The sequence below is a fragment of the Salmo salar genome, chromosome 19 (assembly GCF_965601325.2).
Source record: "Salmo salar chromosome 19, fSalSal1, whole genome shotgun sequence".
Classification (NCBI taxonomy): Eukaryota; Metazoa; Chordata; class Actinopteri; order Salmoniformes; family Salmonidae; genus Salmo; species Salmo salar.
Window position 1 is genome coordinate 79,616,352 of NC_138309.1, and position 22,546 is coordinate 79,638,897.

The 22,546-nt window shown below is 42.7% G+C and overlaps 1 protein-coding gene across 5 annotated transcripts in view; it reads left to right on the forward strand.

Annotated features, from left to right (window-relative positions):
* Positions 1-383: 383 nt before the first annotated feature.
* Positions 384-22,546, forward strand: part of LOC106579653 (lethal(3)malignant brain tumor-like protein 4) — a 132,489-nt gene continuing 110,326 nt past the window's right edge. For 2 of the 5 annotated variants that reach the window (XM_014159770.3, XM_014159775.3), the window contains exons 1-3: positions 384-464; positions 20,380-20,474; positions 21,327-21,424. In XM_014159770.3, coding sequence (XP_014015245.2) covers positions 21,344-21,424 — 81 coding nt within the window. In that variant the 5' untranslated portion in view covers positions 384-464; positions 20,380-20,474; positions 21,327-21,343. Of the gene's footprint in view, positions 465-493; positions 931-20,114; positions 20,260-20,379; positions 20,475-21,326; positions 21,425-22,546 lie in introns of those variants that run through there. The other 3 variants (XM_014159773.3, XM_014159772.3, XM_045702734.2) reach the window with 3 other exon arrangements.

Genomic DNA, 22,546 nt, shown 5'->3' on the forward strand with positions numbered 1-22,546 from the left:
CCGAAGAGAGGCCAGATTTAAAAATCTGAGTAAAATCTGAGTAATAGGAATTCCGTGAAATTCCTCACCATTTATATGGAACTATGTTTATTCTAACTCTGTCTATTCTATTCTTAACTCGGGTGTAATGTATACCACTCTGCCAAAAATGTTAGGAATTTCAGGATTGCAGGAAATTCAATTCCATCCCATTAAATTGTCACGTTTTTATTGATTTATTGACAGTAGGTTAGTCTTTTATTATTATTGGCCAATTATATTTACAAGAAAGTATGGACTGTTATACAATCCTTGTGTTGTAGCCTACCTTTTCCTTATCGTCTGTCCCGACACCATGTTTCACACCTGTTCAATCGCCATCTAATATTTAGTTCTGAGTCTTCCAGTAGAGGGCTGGTCGAGAGCATGCGCACAACCCCATTCCTCCTGTCACAACACTGAGGGGCAAAACGACAGCCGTGTCGGTAAGGAATTCATCATTTCATACAACCGCTCGGTTACTGTACTTTGTTTTTAAAATATGATCAAGCACACATTATGGAAGAGCTGCATTATGTAGGACGGAAACTATTGGAATGGCGTGTCGGGTTTTCCCATCGTTTTCAGATGTGTTGAGATGGCTATTCTCGCGCTAATCTCTCATGTTTTCTCCTATTAAGCAAACGAACATATAATATACCCCTTCCGTCAACTACCGACGCACTAAATGAAGTCAAATCAACTATGTCTATGTATTCGTCAATTTATTGCTGAAACATTTTCCAAACAAGTGATACGAGATAGTGTGAACACAATGCGTAGCACGGCAGGGAAGCTAAGTGAAAGTATAATGTTCTGTGTTCTCGGAAATGTTTCCTCTGCACGTTAGCGTTTTTGGTAGCTACGTGATGAGTTACATCTGTCCTTGTGCGAGGAGACATGTAAACAACGGTAAGAAGTTATTTATATGAAGCTTTGCTACATTGTTTTTATTTCCTTGACTTCAGAACAGTTTTCTCTTTCATGTTGTTTTCTAGTTGGCTGGAGTTTCAGTTTCATCTTGGCACCATATAGAGTGGTTTTGGCTGTAATATTTAGATTACCTCGACATGTTGTTAAACAACAACCATTCTCAGTTTATTTGAACTGACCAGGTGTAGCCTATAAAGTTTGTCATATTTTATTTATAAAACCATAGGCCTAAATGGCAACTTGTTTTCTAAATGGCACTGTAACACAAACTATCCAGAAAATGTAAAATATAAAATAACATCTGATTCTTAATGAGATTAAAGTTGTTTTTATTCTAACAATCACTCACCCCTACTAATAATTGTCAACACCTTAATCCTATTCAATGATTAGATACAAGTAGATGCAAGCTCATAATTTACTTGAAGAAAAAATAGTAAATTGGGAATAAAATACACCTGTTGAGTAAAGAATGTAAGGGCTTGTTTGTATGACGGTATGCAGTAAAATGTTACCACAGTCAAACTTCACTAAAGTAACAAAATAAGAGTATATAGACCTGAACTAAACTAGCAGCACACACACCCCCAGAAGACACACCCCTTTTCACAAACAAGGAAAGGGAAACGGGATACCTAGTCAGTTGTATAGGGAAAGGGGGATACCTAGTCAGTTGTACAGGGAAAGGGGGATACCTAGTCAGTTGTATAGGGAAAGGGGGATACCTAGTCAGTTGTACAGGGAAAGGGGATACCTAGTCAGTTGTATAGGGAAAGGGGGATACCTAGTCAGTTGTATAGGGAAAGGGGGATACCTAGTCAGTTGAATAGGGAACGGGGGATACCTAGTCAGTTGTATAGGGAAAGGGGATACCTAGTCAGTTGTACAGGGAAAGGGGGATACCTAGTCAGTTGTATAGGGAAAGGGGGATACCTAGTCAGTTGTATAGGGAAAGGGGGATACCTAGTCAGTTGTATAGGGAAAGGGGGATACCTAGTCAGTTGTATAGGGAAAGGGGATACCTAGTCAGTTGTATAGGGAAAGGGGGATACCTAGTCAGTTGTACAGGGAAAGGGGATACCTAGTCAGTTGTATAGGGAAAGGGGGATACCTAGTCAGTTGAATAGGGAAAGGGGGATACCTAGTCAGTTGTATAGGGAAAGGGGGATACCTAGTCAGTTGTATAGGGAAAGGGGGATACCTAGTCAGTTGAATAGGGAACGGGGGATACCTAGTCAGTTGTACAGGGAAAGGGGGATACCTAGTCAGTTGTATAGGGAAAGGGGATACCTAGTCAGTTGTATAGGGAAAGGGGGATACCTAGTCAGTTGTATAGGGAAAGGGGGATACCTAGTCAGTTGAATAGGGAAAGGGGGATACCTAGTCAGTTGTATAGGGAAAGGGGGATACCTAGTCAGTTGTATAGGGAAAGGGGGATACCTAGTCAGTTGAATAGGGAACGGGGGATACCTAGTCAGTTGTACAGGGAAAGGGGGATACCTAGTCAGTTGTATAGGGAAAGGGGATACCTAGTCAGTTGTATAGGGAAAGGGGGATACCTAGTCAGTTGTACAGGGAAAGGGGATACCTAGTCAGTTGTATAGGGAAAGGGGGATACCTAGTCAGTTGAATAGGGAACGGGGGATACCTAGTCAGTTGTACAGGGAAAGGGGGATACCTAGTCAGTTGTACAGGGAAAGGGGGATACCTAGTCAGTTGTATAGGGAAAGGGGGATACCTAGTCAGTTGAATAGGGAACGGGGGATACCTAGTCAGTTGTATAGGGAAAGGGGATACCTAGTCAGTTGTAAAGGGAAAGCGGGATACCTAGTCAGTTGTATAGGGAAAGGGGGATACCTAGTCAGTTGTATAGGGAAAGGGGGATACCTAGTCAGTTGTATAGGGAAAGGGGATACCTAGTCAGTTGTACAGGGAAACGGGATACCTAGTCAGTTGTACAGGGAAAGGGGGATACCTAGTCAGTTGTATAGGGAAAGGGGGATACCTAGTCAGTTGTATAGGGAAAGGGGGATACCTAGTCAGTTGTATAGGGAAAGGGGGATACCTAGTCAGTTGTACAGGGAAAGGGGGATACCTAGTCAGTTGTATAGGGAAAGGGGGATACCTAGTCAGTTGTATAGGGAAAGGGGGATACCTAGTCAGTTGTATAGGGAAAGGGGATACCTAGTCAGTTGTATAGGGAAAGGGGGATACCTAGTCAGTTGTATAGGGAAAGGGGGATACCTAGTCAGTTGTATAGGGAAAGGGGGATACCTAGTCAGTTGTATAGGGAAAGGGGGATACCTAGTCAGTTGTACAGGGAAAGGGGGATACCTAGTCAGTTGTATAGGGAAAGGGGGATACCTAGTCAGTTGTACAGGGAAAGGGGATACCTAGTCAGTTGTATAGGGAAAGGGGGATACCTAGTCAGTTGTATAGGGAAAGGGGGATACCTAGTCAGTTGAATAGGGAACGGGGGATACCTAGTCAGTTGTATAGGGAAAGGGGGATACCTAGTCAGTTGTACAGGGAAAGGGGGATACCTAGTCAGTTGTATAGGGAAAGGGGGATACCTAGTCAGTTGTATAGGGAAAGGGGGATACCTAGTCAGTTGTATAGGGAAAGGGGGATACCTAGTCAGTTGTATAGGGAAAGGGGGATACCTAGTCAGTTGTATAGGGAAAGGGGGATACCTAGTCAGTTGTACAGGGAAAGGGGGATACCTAGTCAGTTGTATAGGGAAAGGGGGATACCTAGTCAGTTGAATAGGGAAAGGGGGATACCTAGTCAGTTGTATAGGGAAAGGGGGATACCTAGTCAGTTGTATAGGGAAAGGGGGATACCTAGTCAGTTGAATAGGGAACGGGGGATACCTAGTCAGTTGTACAGGGAAAGGGGGATACCTAGTCAGTTGTATAGGGAAAGGGGATACCTAGTCAGTTGTATAGGGAAAGGGGGATACCTAGTCAGTTGTATAGGGAAAGGGGGATACCTAGTCAGTTGAATAGGGAAAGGGGGATACCTAGTCAGTTGTATAGGGAAAGGGGGATACCTAGTCAGTTGTATAGGGAAAGGGGGATACCTAGTCAGTTGAATAGGGAACGGGGGATACCTAGTCAGTTGTACAGGGAAAGGGGGATACCTAGTCAGTTGTATAGGGAAAGGGGATACCTAGTCAGTTGTATAGGGAAAGGGGGATACCTAGTCAGTTGTACAGGGAAAGGGGATACCTAGTCAGTTGTATAGGGAAAGGGGGATACCTAGTCAGTTGAATAGGGAACGGGGGATACCTAGTCAGTTGTACAGGGAAAGGGGGATACCTAGTCAGTTGTACAGGGAAAGGGGGATACCTAGTCAGTTGTATAGGGAAAGGGGGATACCTAGTCAGTTGTATAGGGAAAGGGGGATACCTAGTCAGTTGTATAGGGAAAGGGGGATACCTAGTCAGTTGTATAGGGAAAGGGGGATACCTAGTCAGTTGTATAGGGAAAGGGGGATACCTAGTCAGTTGTATAGGGAAAGGGGATACCTAGTCAGTTGTATAGGGAAACGGGATACCTAGTCAGTTGTACAGGGAAAGGGGGATACCTAGTCAGTTGTATAGGGAAAGGGGGATACCTAGTCAGTTGTATAGGGAAAGGGGGATACCTAGTCAGTTGTATAGGGAAAGGGGGATACCTAGTCAGTTGTATAGGGAAAGGGGGATACCTAGTCAGTTGTATAGGGAAAGGGGGATACCTAGTCAGTTGTATAGGGAAAGGGGGATACCTAGTCAGTTGTACAGGGAAAGGGGGATACCTAGTCAGTTGTACAGGGAAAGGGGGATACCTAGTCAGTTGTATAGGGAAAGGGGGATACCTAGTCAGTTGTACAGGGAAAGGGGGATACCTAGTCAGTTGTATAGGGAAAGGGGGATACCTAGTCAGTTGTATAGGGAAAGGGGGATACCTAGTCAGTTGTATAGGGAAAGGGGGATACCTAGTCAGTTGTACAGGGAAAGGGGGATACCTAGTCAGTTGTATAGGGAAAGGGGGATACCTAGTCAGTTGTATAGGGAAAGGGGGATACCTAGTCAGTTGTATAGGGAAAGGGGGATACCTAGTCAGTTGTATAGGGAAAGGGGGATACCTAGTCAGTTGTATAGGGAAAGGGGGATACCTAGTCAGTTGTATAGGGAAAGGGGATACCTAGTCAGTTGTATAGGGAAAGGGGGATACCTAGTCAGTTGTATAGGGAAAGGGGGATACCTAGTCAGTTGTATAGGGAAAGGGGGATACCTAGTCAGTTGTATAGGGAAAGGGGGATACCTAGTCAGTTGTATAGGGAAAGGGGGATACCTAGTCAGTTGTATAGGGAAAGGGGGATACCTAGTCAGTTGTATAGGGAAAGGGGGATACCTAGTCAGTTGTACAGGGAAAGGGGGATACCTAGTCAGTTGTATAGGGAAAGGGGGATACCTAGTCAGTTGTATAGGGAAAGGGGGATACCTAGTCAGTTGTATAGGGAAAGGGGGATACCTAGTCAGTTGTATAGGGAAAGGGGGATACCTAGTCAGTTGTATAGGGAAAGGGGGATACCTAGTCAGTTGTACAGGGAAAGGGGATACCTAGTCAGTTGTATAGGGAAAGGGGATACCTAGTCAGTTGTATAGGGAAAGGGGGTATACCTAGTCAGTTGTATAGGGAAAGGGGGATACCTAGTCAGTTGTATAGGGAAAGGGGATACCTAGTCAGTTGTATAGGGAAAGGGGGATACCTAGTCAGTTGTATAGGGAAAGGGGGATACCTAGTCAGTTGTATAGGGAAAGGGGGATACCTAGTCAGTTGTATAGGGAAAGGGGGATACCTAGTCAGTTGTATAGGGAAAGGGGGATACCTAGTCAGTTGTATAGGGAAAGGGGGATACCTAGTCAGTTGTATAGGGAAAGGGGGATACCTAGTCAGTTGTATAGGGAAAGGGGGATACCTAGTCAGTTGTACAGGGAAAGGGGGATACCTAGTCAGTTGTATAGGGAAAGGGGGATACCTAGTCAGTTGTATAGGGAAAGGGGGATACCTAGTCAGTTGTATAGGGAAAGGGGGATACCTAGTCAGTTGTATAGGGAAAGGGGGATACCTAGTCAGTTGTATAGGGAAAGGGGGATACCTAGTCAGTTGTATAGGGAAAGGGGGATACCTAGTCAGTTGAATAGGGAACGGGGGATACCTAGTCAGTTGTATAGGGAAAGGGGGATACCTAGTCAGTTGAATAGGGAAAGGGGGATACCTAGTCAGTTGTAAAGGGAAACGGGATACCTAGTCAGTTGTAAAGGGAAAGGGGGATACCTAGTCAGTTGTATAGGGAAAGGGGGATACCTAGTCAGTTGTATAGGGAAAGGGGGATACCTAGTCAGTTGTATAGGGAAAGGGGGATACCTAGTCAGTTGTACAGGGAAAGGGGGATACCTAGTCAGTTGTATAGGGAAAGGGGGATACCTAGTCAGTTGTATAGGGAAAGGGGGATACCTAGTCAGTTGTATAGGGAAAGGGGGATACCTAGTCAGTTGTATAGGGAAAGGGGGATACCTAGTCAGTTGTATAGGGAAAGGGGGATACCTAGTCAGTTGTATAGGGAAAGGGGGATACCTAGTCAGTTGTATAGGGAAAGGGGGATACCTAGTCAGTTGTACAGGGAAAGGGGGATACCTAGTCAGTTGTATAGGGAAAGGGGGATACCTAGTCAGTTGTATAGGGAAAGGGGGTATACCTAGTCAGTTGTACAGGGAAAGGGGGATACCTAGTCAGTTGTATAGGGAAAGGGGGATACCTAGTCAGTTGTACAGGGAAAGGGGGATACCTAGTCAGTTGTACAGGGAAAGGGGGATACCTAGTCAGTTGTAAAGGGAAAGGGGGATACCTAGTCAGTTGTATAGGGAAAGGGGGATACCTAGTCAGTTGTACAGGGAAAGGGGGATACCTAGTCAGTTGTATAGGGAAAGGGGGATACCTAGTCAGTTGTAAAGGGAAACGGGATACCTAGTCAGTTGTATAGGGAAAGGGGGATACCTAGTCAGTTGTATAGGGAAAGGGGGATACCTAGTCAGTTGTATAGGGAAAGGGGGATACCTAGTCAGTTGTATAGGGAAAGGGGGATACCTAGTCAGTTGTAAAGGGAAACGGGGATACCTAGTCAGTTGTATAGGGAAAGGGGGATACCTAGTCAGTTGTATAGGGAAAGGGGGATACCTAGTCAGTTGTATAGGGAAAGGGGGATACCTAGTCAGTTGTATAGGGAAAGGGGGATACCTAGTCAGTTGTATAGGGAAAGGGGGATACCTAGTCAGTTGTATAGGGAAAGGGGGATACCTAGTCAGTTGTATAGGGAAAGGGGGATACCTAGTCAGTTGTATAGGGAAAGGGGATACCTAGTCAGTTGGAAAGGGAAAGGGGGATACCTAGTCAGTTGTATAGGGAAAGGGGGATACCTAGTCAGTTGTATAGGGAAAGGGGGATACCTAGTCAGTTGTATAGGGAAAGGGGGATACCTAGTCAGTTGTATAGGGAAAGGGGGATACCTAGTCAGTTGTATAGGGAAAGGGGATACCTAGTCAGTTGTATAGGGAAAGGGGATACCTAGTCAGTTGGAAAGGGAAAGGGGGATACCTAGTCAGTTGTATAGGGAAAGGGGGATACCTAGTCAGTTGTATAGGGAAAGGGGGATACCTAGTCAGTTGTATAGGGAAAGGGGGATACCTAGTCAGTTGTACAGGGAAAGGGGGATACCTAGTCAGTTGTACAGGGAAAGGGGGATACCTAGTCAGTTGTACAGGGAAAGGGGGGTACCTAGTCAGTTGTACAGGGAAAGGGGGATACCTAGTCAGTTGTACAACTGAATGCCTTCAACTGACATGTGTCTTCTGCATTTAACCCAACCCCTCTGAATCAGAGAGATGCAGGGGGCTGCCTTAAACAATGTATTGTTGCTTTGTCAAACATGTTTTCACTTTAGTTCTCTGGTCATTCAATTATTATTACTTAGTAAAACACTACTCGTTAGTCCTATTTCTAAGAAAACAGACCCTAATGTCTAATATATCATAGAGCCCTCAAACTCAACTGGACCTCTAAGCCAGTTCACCTCTAATCAAGGACTGATTTAGACCTGGAACATCAGGTGGGTGTAATTAATTATCTGGTAGACCAGAAAACCAGCAGGCTCTGGACCTCGTAGGGTAGGAGTCGAATACCCCTGTTCTATATCATCACAGCAACAACATGGACTTTCTGCTGTTAGATATTCAATTATTTCTATTCAATACTTCATTTGCTTTGAAGGTGACTGATTTTGTATCTTGTCGTGTGATTGTCAAAAAGTCAGATTAAAGGTTATATTGTTGAGGTGTTTATTTTGATGTCAGTGTCGGGAAGTAGTTCATATGCTTTCTGCTTTTCACGCCGCAATATAGCTGCCACACAACACTTCCTGTTGTAGCACACAGATAAAAAATAAAACATGAATAAAGTGTTTTGGCTTGAGAAGCCTCTTCAGTTTGTATCAGTGGAAGAACCTATTCAACGATAACAAATTGGCTAAACTGTGACTTTTATTGCCTCGGTTGAGTTAGTAAATGATATCTTAACTGACAACATGTGTGGAACCGTATTCTAATCTACGCTGTGCCTTCAATATCTCTATTATAGACAATGTTGCACTGGCTTGGTAGAGTAATTCCTTCGTTTTTACATTTTGCTTCTGCTGTCAAGTGAAGCTGGTATGTCATCTTACAAAGTAAGGAGTTTGGTGTAGACCTGATATCATTGTCCCGAACTGTAAAGCGTCAGTTTGTAATCTGTTGAAGTGGTTTTGAACTTGGACTTGGATGTGAACTTGTCATGTGATATGAGTGAAGGGAACACTTTTTTTTCCTTTCTGAATGGTAAATGCTTCTTGCTGATGGATGAGGGGTTATTTGGAAGCTGAGAGTATGTTTTATCTATTTTCATGAACACTTGATATCAGAAGTCAACTATTCGTCTTTACAGTTGACTTGCACATTGTATAGTCTACAGTCCGGGTGAGAGACATTTTGTACCATCATTTTCAATATCCTACTGACTCTAAAGCATTCACTACAATGCTGTTACATTTCTCTTCAATTCTGCAGGTAAAATGCATTATGATGCAGTTATAATGCATTGTAAGACTTGTCATGAGCATTTGGGTGAATTTATCTATCCCTTTAAGTATGACAGTGGTTCCTATCATGAATATCATCTTTTAACTTAATTACTTCAGTATTGCAGTACTAGCTTGGCTTTCTCTCTTCGCAGAACATTTGTGACCTCATCTGTTTTAAGTGTATAGTTTTAGTTTCATTGTGTTCGTTTTTAACAATGTTGAATGGTTTGTAATTCTTTGCGTACAGCGGTTGCTCCCCTGAAAGTTTTGCGATTATGCTGCGGGACTTAGAGGTAATTTGTGGTTTAGTACGGTACCCTGCGTCACCACTTCATTGCTCCAGACCAGAGCAAGGGGGAGTTAGAGCACTGATTATGCTTTTGGGTCCTACTGTGTCTCTAACTGACAATGAATGGGCGACATAAACCTAAATAGAAACTGATAATTGTGCACAACTTCAGTATTACTTACTAAAACTGTTGTTACACTAAGGTTTTTATTATTTTATTTTGCTCTTACTGTAGTACTGTAGGCTACTCCCGACCAGTCACATTGTACAGCGCCTGAGTGGTGCAACGGTCTAAGACACTGCACTGTGTTGCTACAGATGCTGGTTCAATACCCATGCCGGCCTTGACTGGGAGACCCATGAGATGACTGTATGTTCTTGGTTTTTATCCCTCTAAAAACAGAAATAAATCATTCTAAATAACAAACAGGCTTTATTTACAAATTAGTGACAATGTCTCACCCCATGTTCAAGAATGGCCCTTTTCTCGCTAATTTTATGTTATTTGAAAACGAAATCATTTCCAAAATGTTATTTTTTTTAAACAGTGATTTATTATTAATTTAGAACTATATAAAAGCACCCTATTCTCACAGATATATTATTAACCCTGTTATTAGCAGGACAATATAAACTCAGCACAAAAAGAAACGTCTCTTTTTGAGCACCCTGTCTTTCAAAGATAATTAGTAAAAATCCAAATATCGTCACAGATCTTCATTGTAAAGGGTTTAAACACTGTTTCCCATGCTTGTTCAATGAACCATAAACAATTAATCAACATGCACCTGTGGAATGGTCATTAAGACACTAACAGCTTACAGACGGTAGGCAATTAAGGTCACAGTTATGAAAATGTAGGACACTAAAGAGGCCTTTCTACTGACTCTGAAAGATGCCCAGGGTCCCTGCTCATCTGCGTGAACATGCCTTAGGCATGCTGCAAGGAGACATGAAGCCTGCAGATGTGGCCAGGGAAATAAATTGCAATGTCCGTACTGTGAGACGCCTAAGACAGCGCTACAGGGAGACAGGACGGACAGCTGATCGTCCTAGCAGTGGCAGACCACGTGTAACAACACCTGCACAGGATCGGTACATCCGAACATCACACCTGCGGGACAGGCACCGGATGGCAACAACAACTGCCCGAGATACACCAATCCCTCCATCAGTGCTCAGACTGTCCGCAATAGGCTGAGAGAGGCTGGACTGAGGGCTTGTAGGCCTGTTGTAAGGCAGGTCCTCACCAGACATCACCGGCAACAACATCGCCTATGGGCACAAACCCACCGTCGCTGACCAGACAGGACTGGCAAAAAGTGCTCTTCACTGACGAGTCGCGGTTTGTCTCACCAGGGGTAATGGTGGGATTCGCGTTTATCGTCGAAGGAATGAGCGTTTCACCGATGCCTGTACTCTAGTGAATTACTATGGGAATAAATGTCACTGAATTACAGAAATATTGGGATAAAGTTGTCCAATGAAGGGAAACAAATGGTTTCTTACTGGAAAATACTCAAACACACACGGTCATGTTGTACTGCGCCATAATGGCTATTAGCAGGTAGCTGGACAATATACTTGCCTAGGAGGGTGGGGGAGAATTCTATGTTTGGTTGGCTGTATCACAACCGGCCGTCATTGGTTGCAATTTCAGTTTAATCCACCAGGAAAGACCAAAACGAATAATACCACAAAAAGTATTATGTATCACATCCAACCGTGATTGGGAGTCCCACAGGACGGCGCACAATTGGCCCAGCGTTTCTCTCCTTCTAAAAACATAAATATTTTTTTGTCCTTTACAAATATTATTTTGGCCTTTTCAGATTACAATCACTCACTTTAGTTTTTTTGAAAACTAAATAACCTAAAATGTCGTTATATATTATCAACTTACATAAAGCACCTACATTAAGCCGAGTGACTCACTCATTCATGGCTTTGGATCAAAATAAATAAGTACCAACATTCTTTCTGATAGTCTTTAATAAATAAATGTTTTGGTTATCCTGACCTGGACACCATGCACAGTATTATAAAAGCCCATTATGGGCTATTTGCAGGACAATATACCTTTACCAACACCTCTCTGTATTTTGCTACTTTGTGGATGGGGGCTCCCGCAGTGCAAAATGCGTTGCTACAGATGCAGATTCGATACCCGTGCCGGCCGCCAGCGGGAGACCCATGAGGTGGCTTTTGGTTTTAATTTAGAATCCTCTATATGCAATTATTGGCGCAAAGTCACATCATATTTTTCGATATACTGTAGTCCTACCGTAGGCGACATGAGTCTCACTAGTGTTGAGTAATGTGCTGTGAAAAATGGTGTAGGTCTTATTTATTTAAAGAGCATATTGAAGTTAGAAGCAATAGGATTTCAAGCAAAGGTCTACAACTATTTTATCACTGTTTCGTGCTGCTCTGAGAGAAGCATGGGGACTGGTCTTGATAAATCAATGAGATTTTTATTTTCATTTAATCTCCGTTTGGGTATTGGTTAGACTACAATTAGGGTGTAGAAATGTCATGCTCTTAGTGTAACCTTTATTTAACTAGGCAAGTCAGTTAAGAACATATTCTTATTTATAAGGACAGCCTACTCCTTCCTCCCCGTCGGGGAATTGAACCCCGGTCTCCCACGTGCCCGCACGACACGGGAATTCTTTAGTTAAATAGCCAAGTACTGCCAAGTACTCAAATCCCTGCATTAAATCTGTGATATTTTAGCTCAATGAAACGGGTAGCTAGATATACTGTAGTTGGAAATGTGATTATAAAACTGAAATAGAAAAACATTCTCTGGTTTTGAATTAAGCACTAAGGTATTATTGAGTTATTGCTGGTGTCTTAGTCGGTGTCAAGGCTGGTCTGACATCAAAGAAAGTTAGATGAGGTAGTCTTCATACAGAACAAACTGGTTTCAGGATAATTATTTTGAACATATTTATATTGTACTGAGAGAGCCAAATCTTGAGTGCAATTGTGCATATATAATATCTATTCTCATCATATATGCACTTTGACGCAGCCTATATGATAACATGGTGACATTTGTTGCCGTTGTATGTCTAGGGCATTTTAAGCCCAACTTCTTAATTTCTACTGTGCTTAGAGTGCTATAAGCTTATGTGTCTGTGGCATTGACAAAGCAGATTGCTTTAAAAAAAAAACTCTCGTTTCAATAGAATGTTAATGTGTACGTGTTTTGTTCTTTTCACCAGCTTCAGAGACCTCCTATTGATCAAGCATACTTTGATTCAGGAGCCATTTTACTAGACTTGAGGGTTATATTGAGAGTGCCACCAGCATGCAATCAGGAAGCATTGTTTAGCTTTGAGAACAAATTGCCTTTTTCCCTTTGCAACAGAATAGAACAGGACGTACCCTGTAGTCATTGTTTGTTGGAAACCCAATTAGAGTTGGGCACGTTTTGTCACAACTTGTCGTTGTGCTAATCATCACTTGCCCAGCTTTTCCGATAGGCAATTCCCAATCCGTTTGTTTATATGAAATGTGAACACCCAGGGCGTAATAAACATCCTCCGACTCACCATTACCCTCTATGCTCTCCAGCCTCTGTCCCCTTTTGTTGTGCTGAAGCAACGCGGATATTTGGTAAGTCACGGAAAAATTTGTGAATTTGTGAAACCTCATGCTGTGTTGGGGGAGTGTGTGGTCCCTAGTCCCTTAACATACCACATTGCTGCAACTAAAGCTGCAAAAACTCTTAGCCAAAGTTCCCTCATGCGTTAGTGTTTGTAGACTGTCGTAGACAACCAACTGGGCTTACTGATAATCCTCAAATGGAAATGAAGGATGGAGCAGTTGGAGCCATAGGAGATGTGTTTTAATTCTATAAAAAACAGTAAAAAATAGTTGTTTTGGTCTTCTTCCACTGCTTTAGACATTTTGAATGGGGAAAAGATGTGAGTTAGAGGAATTTCCACAGGAGTTTATTGAAAAAGGTTTGACGCAACCCCACTGTCTAGTATGATGAGACATGGGTAGTTGTATAAATTCCCCTTCCCTCGCTTTGATGAATGACTTTGAACTTTTCCCCCCTTTTTTTTGTTCTTCAGACCGTATGTATTTACCAGGCTCCATTTGACACTTGACATCATCACATAATAATACCTGAATTCAGCCTGGGTTCTAATGTGCCAGCGATGACACTTTTCAGTCAGGTAGATAATAGAACAGAGAATAAGTGTTCTGTAACTCTATAACGGTTGAGTTAATCCCCAAACTATCAGGTGTGGGTGTATTCTCAGATGGCACAGGAGATAAATGGGGATCCACCTGTAGCAGTAGTCACAACCCAGATGAATTTAGGGAGCAATTATAGATGTCTCAGAGAGATGTCACCCTGATGGCAGACTACGCAGAGGCCTCGGCCATCACAGTCAGATTAGGACAGATTACAATCGGTCTTCTTTTTTTTTGTCCCGCGGGCGGGTTGAACAGTGATTTTTGTTTTGCTCTTCATTGTCAGAGCACATAGAGAGAGACTGAACCCAGCTGCTCTGACAAAGGGAGAGTTTAACTGTAGGGTGAAAAGCTCGTATTGGCTACAAACGCTGTGCCTTCAAGTGCCAAGCCTTACCTCTGTTTTGGTAAAAAGCTGAGGGATGGGTCTGGAGAAATGTAACCACTCTAATTCATAGACAACGGTATGGATGCAGGGACTGACCATCCATGATATAACAATTATAGTTTAATTATGTTTTGAGGCTACACAGTGTTTGTTTACAAATGGTTTATGACCGTTGAACTAGGCTCATGAGACATTTACAAGTTATATTCTTCATAAATAAATGATTATATCATTAATTTATCAGTCAAATGTATGTAGCAATTAACGATTCTAGGTATAACAGGCAGAACATAAGATGTTTGTAATGTGAAGAGATCAGGAAATGTCGCGAAAGGACCGACTCAATTCCCTCCTTTTGCCAAGAATGCACCGTAAAGCGTTGGCTAACCATGAACATATGTCACTGCTGTCTCTCTCTTCCTTTTTCCCCTCTACTGAACGTGTTTGTGGAGTCTCCATTGTAATGTGAATGGTGTTTTTATGCAGTGTTTATTGGATTCTCTTAGCGAGCTCTGTTATTGTGAACACAAACAGGCCTGCCTCTGTGTGTCAGATATTTCAATTTCTTGTCATTCAAAGCGACATAAAGGAGCTGGGCTCATGATGGAGATGTCTTGTACTGATTTATTGTGGAGGCGTGAAAATGGCAACCACTTTCAGTTCTAGAAGAAAACCTGTTGGATTTTTTCAATTTGGCACATAATGAGTCCCTTTACTTTAAAAGCACGTAGTGGGTATATAAGCACAATGCCCTGCAGCTGAATACCATGTCATCCTTCGTCTCTATCTCTCTCTCTCTCTCAGTTCAATTCTAAGGGCTTTATTGGCATGGGAAATGTGTTTTAGATTGCCAAAGCAAGTGAAATAAACAAAAGTGGAAAAAAATAAAAATAAAAAATGACTCGACATGAACGGTAAACATTGCACATTGCAATGGTTTCATAATGGTGAAGACATTTTTTATTTATATATTTTTTTACCAGATTTTGTATTTATTTATTTTTTTACCCCAATTTCGTGATATCCAGTTGGTAGTAGTTAGTATTGTCTCATCGCTGCAACTCCCGTACGGACTCGGGAGAGGCGAAGGTCGAGAGCCATGCGTCCTCCGAAACACAACCCAACCAAGCCGCACTGCTTCTTGACACAATGCCCATCCAACCCGGAAGCCAGCCACACCAATGTGTCGGAGGAAACACCGTACACCTGGCGACCATGTCAGCATGCACTGCGTCTGGCCCGCCACAGGAGTCGCTAGTGCGCGATGAGACAAGGATATCCCTGCCGGCCAAACCCTCCCTAACCCGGACGACGCTAGGCCAATTGTGCGCCACCCCATGGGCCTCCCGGTCGCGGCCGGCTGCGACAGAGCCTGGACTCGAACCCAGAGTCTCTGGTGGCACAGCTAGCACTACGATGCAGTGCCTAAGACCACTGCGCCACCCGGAGGCCCCGTGAAGACATTTAAAGTGTTACATTATCAGCTATAGTGCCTTCTGAAAATATTCAGACCCCTTGACTTTCCACATTTTGTTAGGTTACAGCATTATTCTAAAATGTATTAAATATTTTTTTTTCTCATCAATCTACACACATAATGACAAAGCAAAAACAGGTCTTTTAGAAATGTTAGCTAATTTTTTATAAACATAAATATCACATTTACATAAGTATTCAGACCCTTTACTCAGTACTTTGTTGACGCACCTTTATCAGCGTTGAGTCTTCTTTGGTATGATGCTACAAGCTTGGCACGCCTGTATTTGGGGAGTTTCTCACATTCTTCTCTGCAGAACCTCTCAAGCTCTGTCAGGTCGGATGGGGAGCTTTGCTGCAGAGCTATTTTCAGGACTCTCGAGATGTTCGATCGGGTTCAAGTCCAGGATCTGGCTGGGCCACACAAGGACATTCAGAGACTTGTCTTCCATTTAAGAATGATGGAGGCCACTGTGTACTTGGGGACCTTCAATGCTGCAGAAATGTTTTGGTACCCTTCCCCAGATCTGTGCCTCGACACAATCCTGTCTCTGAGATCTACGGACAATTCCTTCGACCTCATGGCTTAGTTTTTGCTCTGACATGCACTGTCAACTGTGGGACCTTTTTATATAGATAGGTAGGTGTGTGTGTGTGTGTGTGTGTGTGTGTGTGTGTGTGTGTGTGTGTGTGTGTGTGTGTGTGTGTGTGTGTGTGGTGTGTGTGTGTGTGTGTGTGTGTGTGTGTGTGTGTGTGTGTGTGTGTGTGTGTGTGTGTGTGCCTTTCCAAATCATGTCCAGTCAATTGAATTTACCACAGGTGGACTCCAATCAAGTTGTAGAAACATCTCAAAGATGATTAATGGAAACAGGATGCATCTGAGCTCAATTTCGAGTCTCATAGTAAAGGCTCTGAATACTTATGTAAATAAGTTATTTATGTTTTTTTTATAAATTAGTAAACTTTACTAAAAACCTGTTTTCATTATGGGGTATTTGTGTGTGTGTGTGTGTGTGTGTGTGTGTGTGTGTGTGTGTGTGGGTGGATCTCAGGATACAAAAAAAGTAATCCATTTTAGAATAAGGCTGTAATGTGGAAAAAGTCAAAGGTTCTGAATACTTTCCAAAGGCACTGTAGGTACAGTGTTGTAACCATGTGCAAATAGTTGAAGTTTCGAAAGGGAAAATAAATGGACACATCAAAATTGGATTTGTTTTCAAATTCTCTCTCTCGCACCTTTGTCTGGAGAATGATGCATGCTGGTATTTGCCCATGCACGGCCTGCCATTTAACTTTATTAGATTCATGCGTGTGTAACGGGGGGGGGGGGGAGTTGGTGTAAGCCATCAAGGTAAATGGAATCTTGCACAAAACATTTTTATGGGTCTAATAATAAAGATGAACATTTATTAACTTTTAATGTGTCATGAACACAACCATTCATGATATTTTCATCTGATTTGCCAAACAAATCACTTCAAAAAGTAGGCATGTTCGTCCACTCCAAAATAATTCCAGCATCCAAAGCACCCCCACTGGCTCCCCTATCGCTGGGTCTCTTTATCGCGTCATGGTGGAAACATTCATCAGTTGACAATTTTACTGTCAGGTACACAGTTCGTGCTGCATTACTAAGGCCTGGTGTGTATTTGCTGGGGCGTAATTGTCTTTTTGGATAACTGCAGTGGAGATCGCTGGAAAATTGTATTTATTTTTTTCAGCTTTAGTGGTGTGCTTATTTAAGACTGTTTACATTGTTGCACATCGTCAGCCTCACACAATATCATCATACCCATACTAACCACTTGAATGTAGTTATTTACTGTAGGTCTGAGGACATACTGTGGCATCAATGGGATGAAGCCTAAAGATCATCAGTCTTTTACACAGTTACCATTGGCATCAGTGCAATATATATATACATGAAGTGTTAGGCCTACTGTACTTTACATGCACACCTACAGGTTAGGATTTAGCCCTTTGTCTTTACTCCCACAAACCTGGTCTTCTTTGCTATCTTCTGTACGGCACACACACATCAAAAACCTCCTGGTGGCTCTTTCACTGTCAAATGAAACAATTAGATCAATGGAGCCCAGTGAGGGAGGGGAGGGTTAGGATACACAGCTCCACCCCATGCCCAGTAGGGATGCGCTATGATTATTCGAATATCCAAACGGATGTTTAGTATTCGATTACTTGGAAGACTTAAGCCTATCCCAAACCTTAACCCTTACCATAACCATTCAGAGTTAATTTGTAATAAATGCCTCAACTTAACCTTGGAACGATACAGAGAAGTAACCAAACAGTTTGGAACAACACACACACACACACACACAGACTCACACACACACACCGGCTCCTCCTCCTCTCTCGCCCCTCCCCCACCCGTTTGCTGAAACAAGCAGTGCAGTGCACCAGCATAAGCAAGTCTCCATTGATGTTTCATATACACTATCGTTCAAAAGTTTGTGGTCATTTAGAAATGTCCTTGTTTTTGAAAGAAAAGCTCTTTTCTTTTGGTCCATTTAAAATAACATCAAATTGATCAGAAGTACAGTGTAGACATTGTTAATGTTGTAAATGACTATTGTAGCTGGAAATGGCGGACTTGAGAAGAAGAAGAAGAAGAAAAAAAAAAAGTGAATATCTACATAGGCGTACAGAGGCCCATTATCAGCAACCATCACTCCTGTGTTCCAATGGCATGTTGTATTAGCTAATCCAAGTTGATCATTTTAAAAGGCTAATTGATCATTAGAAAACCCTTTTGCAATTATGTTAGCACAACTGAAAACTGTTGTCCTGATTAAAGAAGCAATTAAACTGGCCTTCTTTAGACTAGTTGAGTATCTGGAACATCAGCATTTGTGGGTTCGATTACAGGCTCAAAATGGCCAGAAAAAAAGACCATTCTTCTGAACTCGTCAGTCTATTCTTGTTCTGAGAAATGAAGGCTATTCCATGTCCGAAATTACCAAGAAACTGAAGATCTCGCAAAGTTTTCAGTTGTTCTAACATGATCAAGTTAGCCTTTTAAAATGATAAACTTGGATTATCTAACACAACGTGCCATTTGAACACAGGAGTGATGGTTGCTGATAATGGGCCTCTACGCCTATGTAGATAATCCATAAAAAATAAGCCATTTCCAGCTACAATAGAAATGTACAACATTAACAATGTCTACACTGTATTTCTGATCAATTTCATCTTAATTTAATGGCCCCAAAAAAATTAAAAATTAAAAACAAGGACATTTCTAAGCGACCCCAAACTTTTGAACGGTAGTGTATATACTTTTGAGTGTATGTATGTGGACACCCCTTCAAATGAGTGGATTCGGCTATTTAAGCCACACCCATTGCTGACAGGTGTATACAATCGAGCACACAGGCATGCAACTCCATAGACAAACATCGGCAACTGTGGAAATGTCTAGGAGCAACAACGGCTCAGCCGACAAATGGTAGGCCACACAAGCTCACAGAACGGGACCGCCAAGTGCTGAAGCACGTAAAAATCATCTGTCCCCCGGTTGCAACACTCACTACCGAGTTCCAAACTGCCTCTGGAAGCAACGTCAGCACAATAACTGTTTGTCGGGAGCTTCATGAAATGGGTTTCCATGGCTGAGCAGCCACACACAAGCCTAAGATCTCCATGCGCAATTCCTAAGCGTTGGCTGGAGGGGTGTAAAGCTGGCCGCCATTGGACTCTGGAGCAGAGGAAGCGTGTTCTATGGAGGGATGAATCATGCGTCGCCATCAGGCAGTCCGACGGAAGAATCTGGTTTTGGTGGATGCCAGGAGAATGCTACCTGCCTCAATGCATAGTGCCAACTGTAAAGTTTTAATGGAGGAGGAATAATGGTTCAGGCTAGGCCCCTTAGATCAAGTGAATGGAAATGCTACAGCATACAACATTCTAGACGATGCTGTGCTTCCAACTTTATGGCAACAGTATGGGGAAGGCCCTTACCTGTTTTCAGCATGACAATGCCCCCGTGCAAGGTCCATACAGAAATGGCTAGTTGAGATCGGTGTGGAAGAACTTGACTGGCCTGCACAGAGAGAGCCCTGACCTCAAAACCTATCAAAACATCTTTGGGATGAATTGGAGCGCCGATTGCGAGACAAGCCTAATCGCCCAACATCAGTGCCCGACCTCACTAATGCTCTTGTCCCCGCAGCAATGTTCCAACATCTAGTGGAAAGCCTTCCCAGAGGAGTGGAGGCTGTTATATTCACTCCATATTAATGCCCCTGATTTTGGAATGAGATGTTTGATGAGCAGATGTCCACATACTTCTGGTCATCTAGTGTATTTTTAAAACGCATATTTCGACTATCCATATATCTGATATTTTTATAATACTGACATTTTTTCAAATGCCTATCCCTAATGCCCAGAGCCTTGGCAGCCACCCCTCCCAGTTAATCAGAGGGCCTGCAGGCTGCAGTCAGACCAGCCCCACCTCCACTCGCCCTCAGGGACCTCGAACACTGGCTCCCCTCTCCCTCTCTGTCACACCTCCTGGAAACCTTCCACCAATTAAAAGGCCCCCCTAATATAATATGGAAGGTGATATTGACTGCCTGAGAAGCAGTAGCTTTTAGATGGAGAATATGGGAGCCATTCAATCAAATCCTCAGTGTAGTATTTAAGCTGTAATTTATAAACAAACCGTATTTTCCCACAAACCTTTTTGTAAAACTAAATCTCTGGGTCGTTTTGGGGACGCTGTTTACACAGAGAAATCTAATTTCTACTTTTCAGAGTATGGCACATGTATACATGAATTGTTGTGTAAACAAAGTTAAATGCTTTGCATTTATTGACTCTGGCATGTTTGTCTGTCATTTTGAACCAATGTTTATTTTATTTGTTTTGTCTATAGCTAGGCCTGGAATAGATCTGCTGAAGACATAGAATGTGATTGGAATGGAAACTGGGAGACTGAGTCCCTGACTGGGCAGGAGGAAATACCAAACGGTGAGTCACTATGGAGGTTCACTGAAACACAAAAGAGTTCACTTAACAGTAGGGTAGCAGTGGTCAATGGTCAAAATTATGATTTCAGTCCATTTTGAAGTGAGTTAAGGTTAGGCTGTGATTATTTTGCTCTTTAGCCCTGAGATTTCCTTTATGATATTTCAACACAGTTAATCTTTAGTCAGAGTGCAACAAGGCCCGAGGGCGACCATTTTGTGTTAGAGCAGTAAGTATTACAGTTATATAGTGAACCCATTTTGTTTCTGTGTAACTAAAGTACAATCCATTAATCTTCTTCGGAAGGCTCACAGTCGCTGCTTCTCACTGCCTTTCTGTGAAAATCCGGGCCCCTCCAGCGGCGGCCACCCCCTCTACCACAGACCCCATCTCAGTTCATTTGACTTTCATGGGAAGCCGTCTTTATCTCTTACCAGGAACTCAATCCAAATTCCATCAGACATCAATTTACATAATGTACCAGGGAAAGAGATGCATTCATGTCCTCTAATATACAATACACATGGGTTACTGTACTTGGGGGTGGGGAAGCATCCCGCCTTTGTCTCCTACCACAGGCAATGAGGCGGTCCAGCTGCTTACGTCTCAAGCGAAGAATTGAAGTGCACATAAGACGAGGAATGTAATCTGCTTTGTTTGAAAGGAGGACACTTCAGAGAGCTTTTATGTTTTTTATAGAAGGAATGTGTTCAGAAGGAACATTACATGTAGGAATAAATTGAGATTTCTCAATTTAACGCAATGCACAATTTTAAAATGGCAACTGATTTGATTTTGCATTCTGTTGGCCTATGTGTGTGTTTCATGTTGCTTTTTTTCCCTATCTGGTTGTAGAATCGTTCCTGTCTCGAATGATGCAGGCAGAGGATAGGAAGAAAACAAAACTCAGTGTGAGTTCCAGCAAAGGCGTGGTGGAGGAATATTGTCTAAGAGTGAGTAGGCCTGGACCGACTGAACCTGAGCTCTTGATCATATCCTAACCCCATACAGAAGCCTGATATATTGACATATACTTTAAATACATATACAGTTGAAGTCGGAAGTTTACATACACTTAGGTTGGAGTCATTAAAACTCGTTTTTCAACCACTCCCCAAATTTCTTGTTAACAAACTATAGTTTTGGCAAGTCGGTTTGGACATCTACTTTGTGCATGACACAAGTCAATTTTCCAACCATTGTTTACAGACAGATTATTTCACTTATAATTCACTGTATCACAATTCCAGTGGGTCAGAAGTTTACATACACTAAGTTGACTTAGCCTTTAAACAGCTTGGAAAATTCCAGAAAATTATGTTATGGCTTTAGAAGCTTCTGATAGGCTAATTGACATCATTTGAGTAAACTGGAGGTGTACCTGTGGATGTATTTCAAGGCCTACCTTCAAACTCAGTGCCTCTTTGCTTGACATCATGGGAAAATCAAAAGAAATCAGCCAAGACCTCAGAAAAAACATTGTAGACCTCCCCGAGTCTGGTTCATCCTTGGGAGCAATTTCCAAAGCCTGAAGGTACCACATTCATCTGTACAAACAATAGTATGCAAGCATAAACACCATGGGACCACGTAGCCATCATACCGCTCAGGAAGGAGATGCGTTCTGTCTCCTAGAGATGAACGTACTTTGGTGCGGAAAGTGCAAATCAATCCCAGAACAACAGCAAAGGCCCTTCTGAAGATGCTGGAGGAAACGGGTACGAAAGTGTGTATATATACACACACACACACACACACAGTAAAACGAGTCCTATATTGACATAACCTGAAAGGCCACTAAGCAAGGAAGAAGCCACTGCTCCAAAAACGCCATTAAAAAAAGCCAGACTACGGTTTGCAACTGCACATGGGGACAAAGATTGTACTTTTTGGAGAAATGTCCTCTGGTCTGATGAAACAAAAATATAACTGTTTGGCCATAATGACCATCGTTATGTTTGAAGGAAAACGGGGGACGCTTGCAAGCCGAAGAACACCTTCTCAACCTTGAAGTACGGGGGTGGCAGCATCATGTTGTGGGGGTGCTTTGCTGCAGGAGGGACTGGTGAACTTCA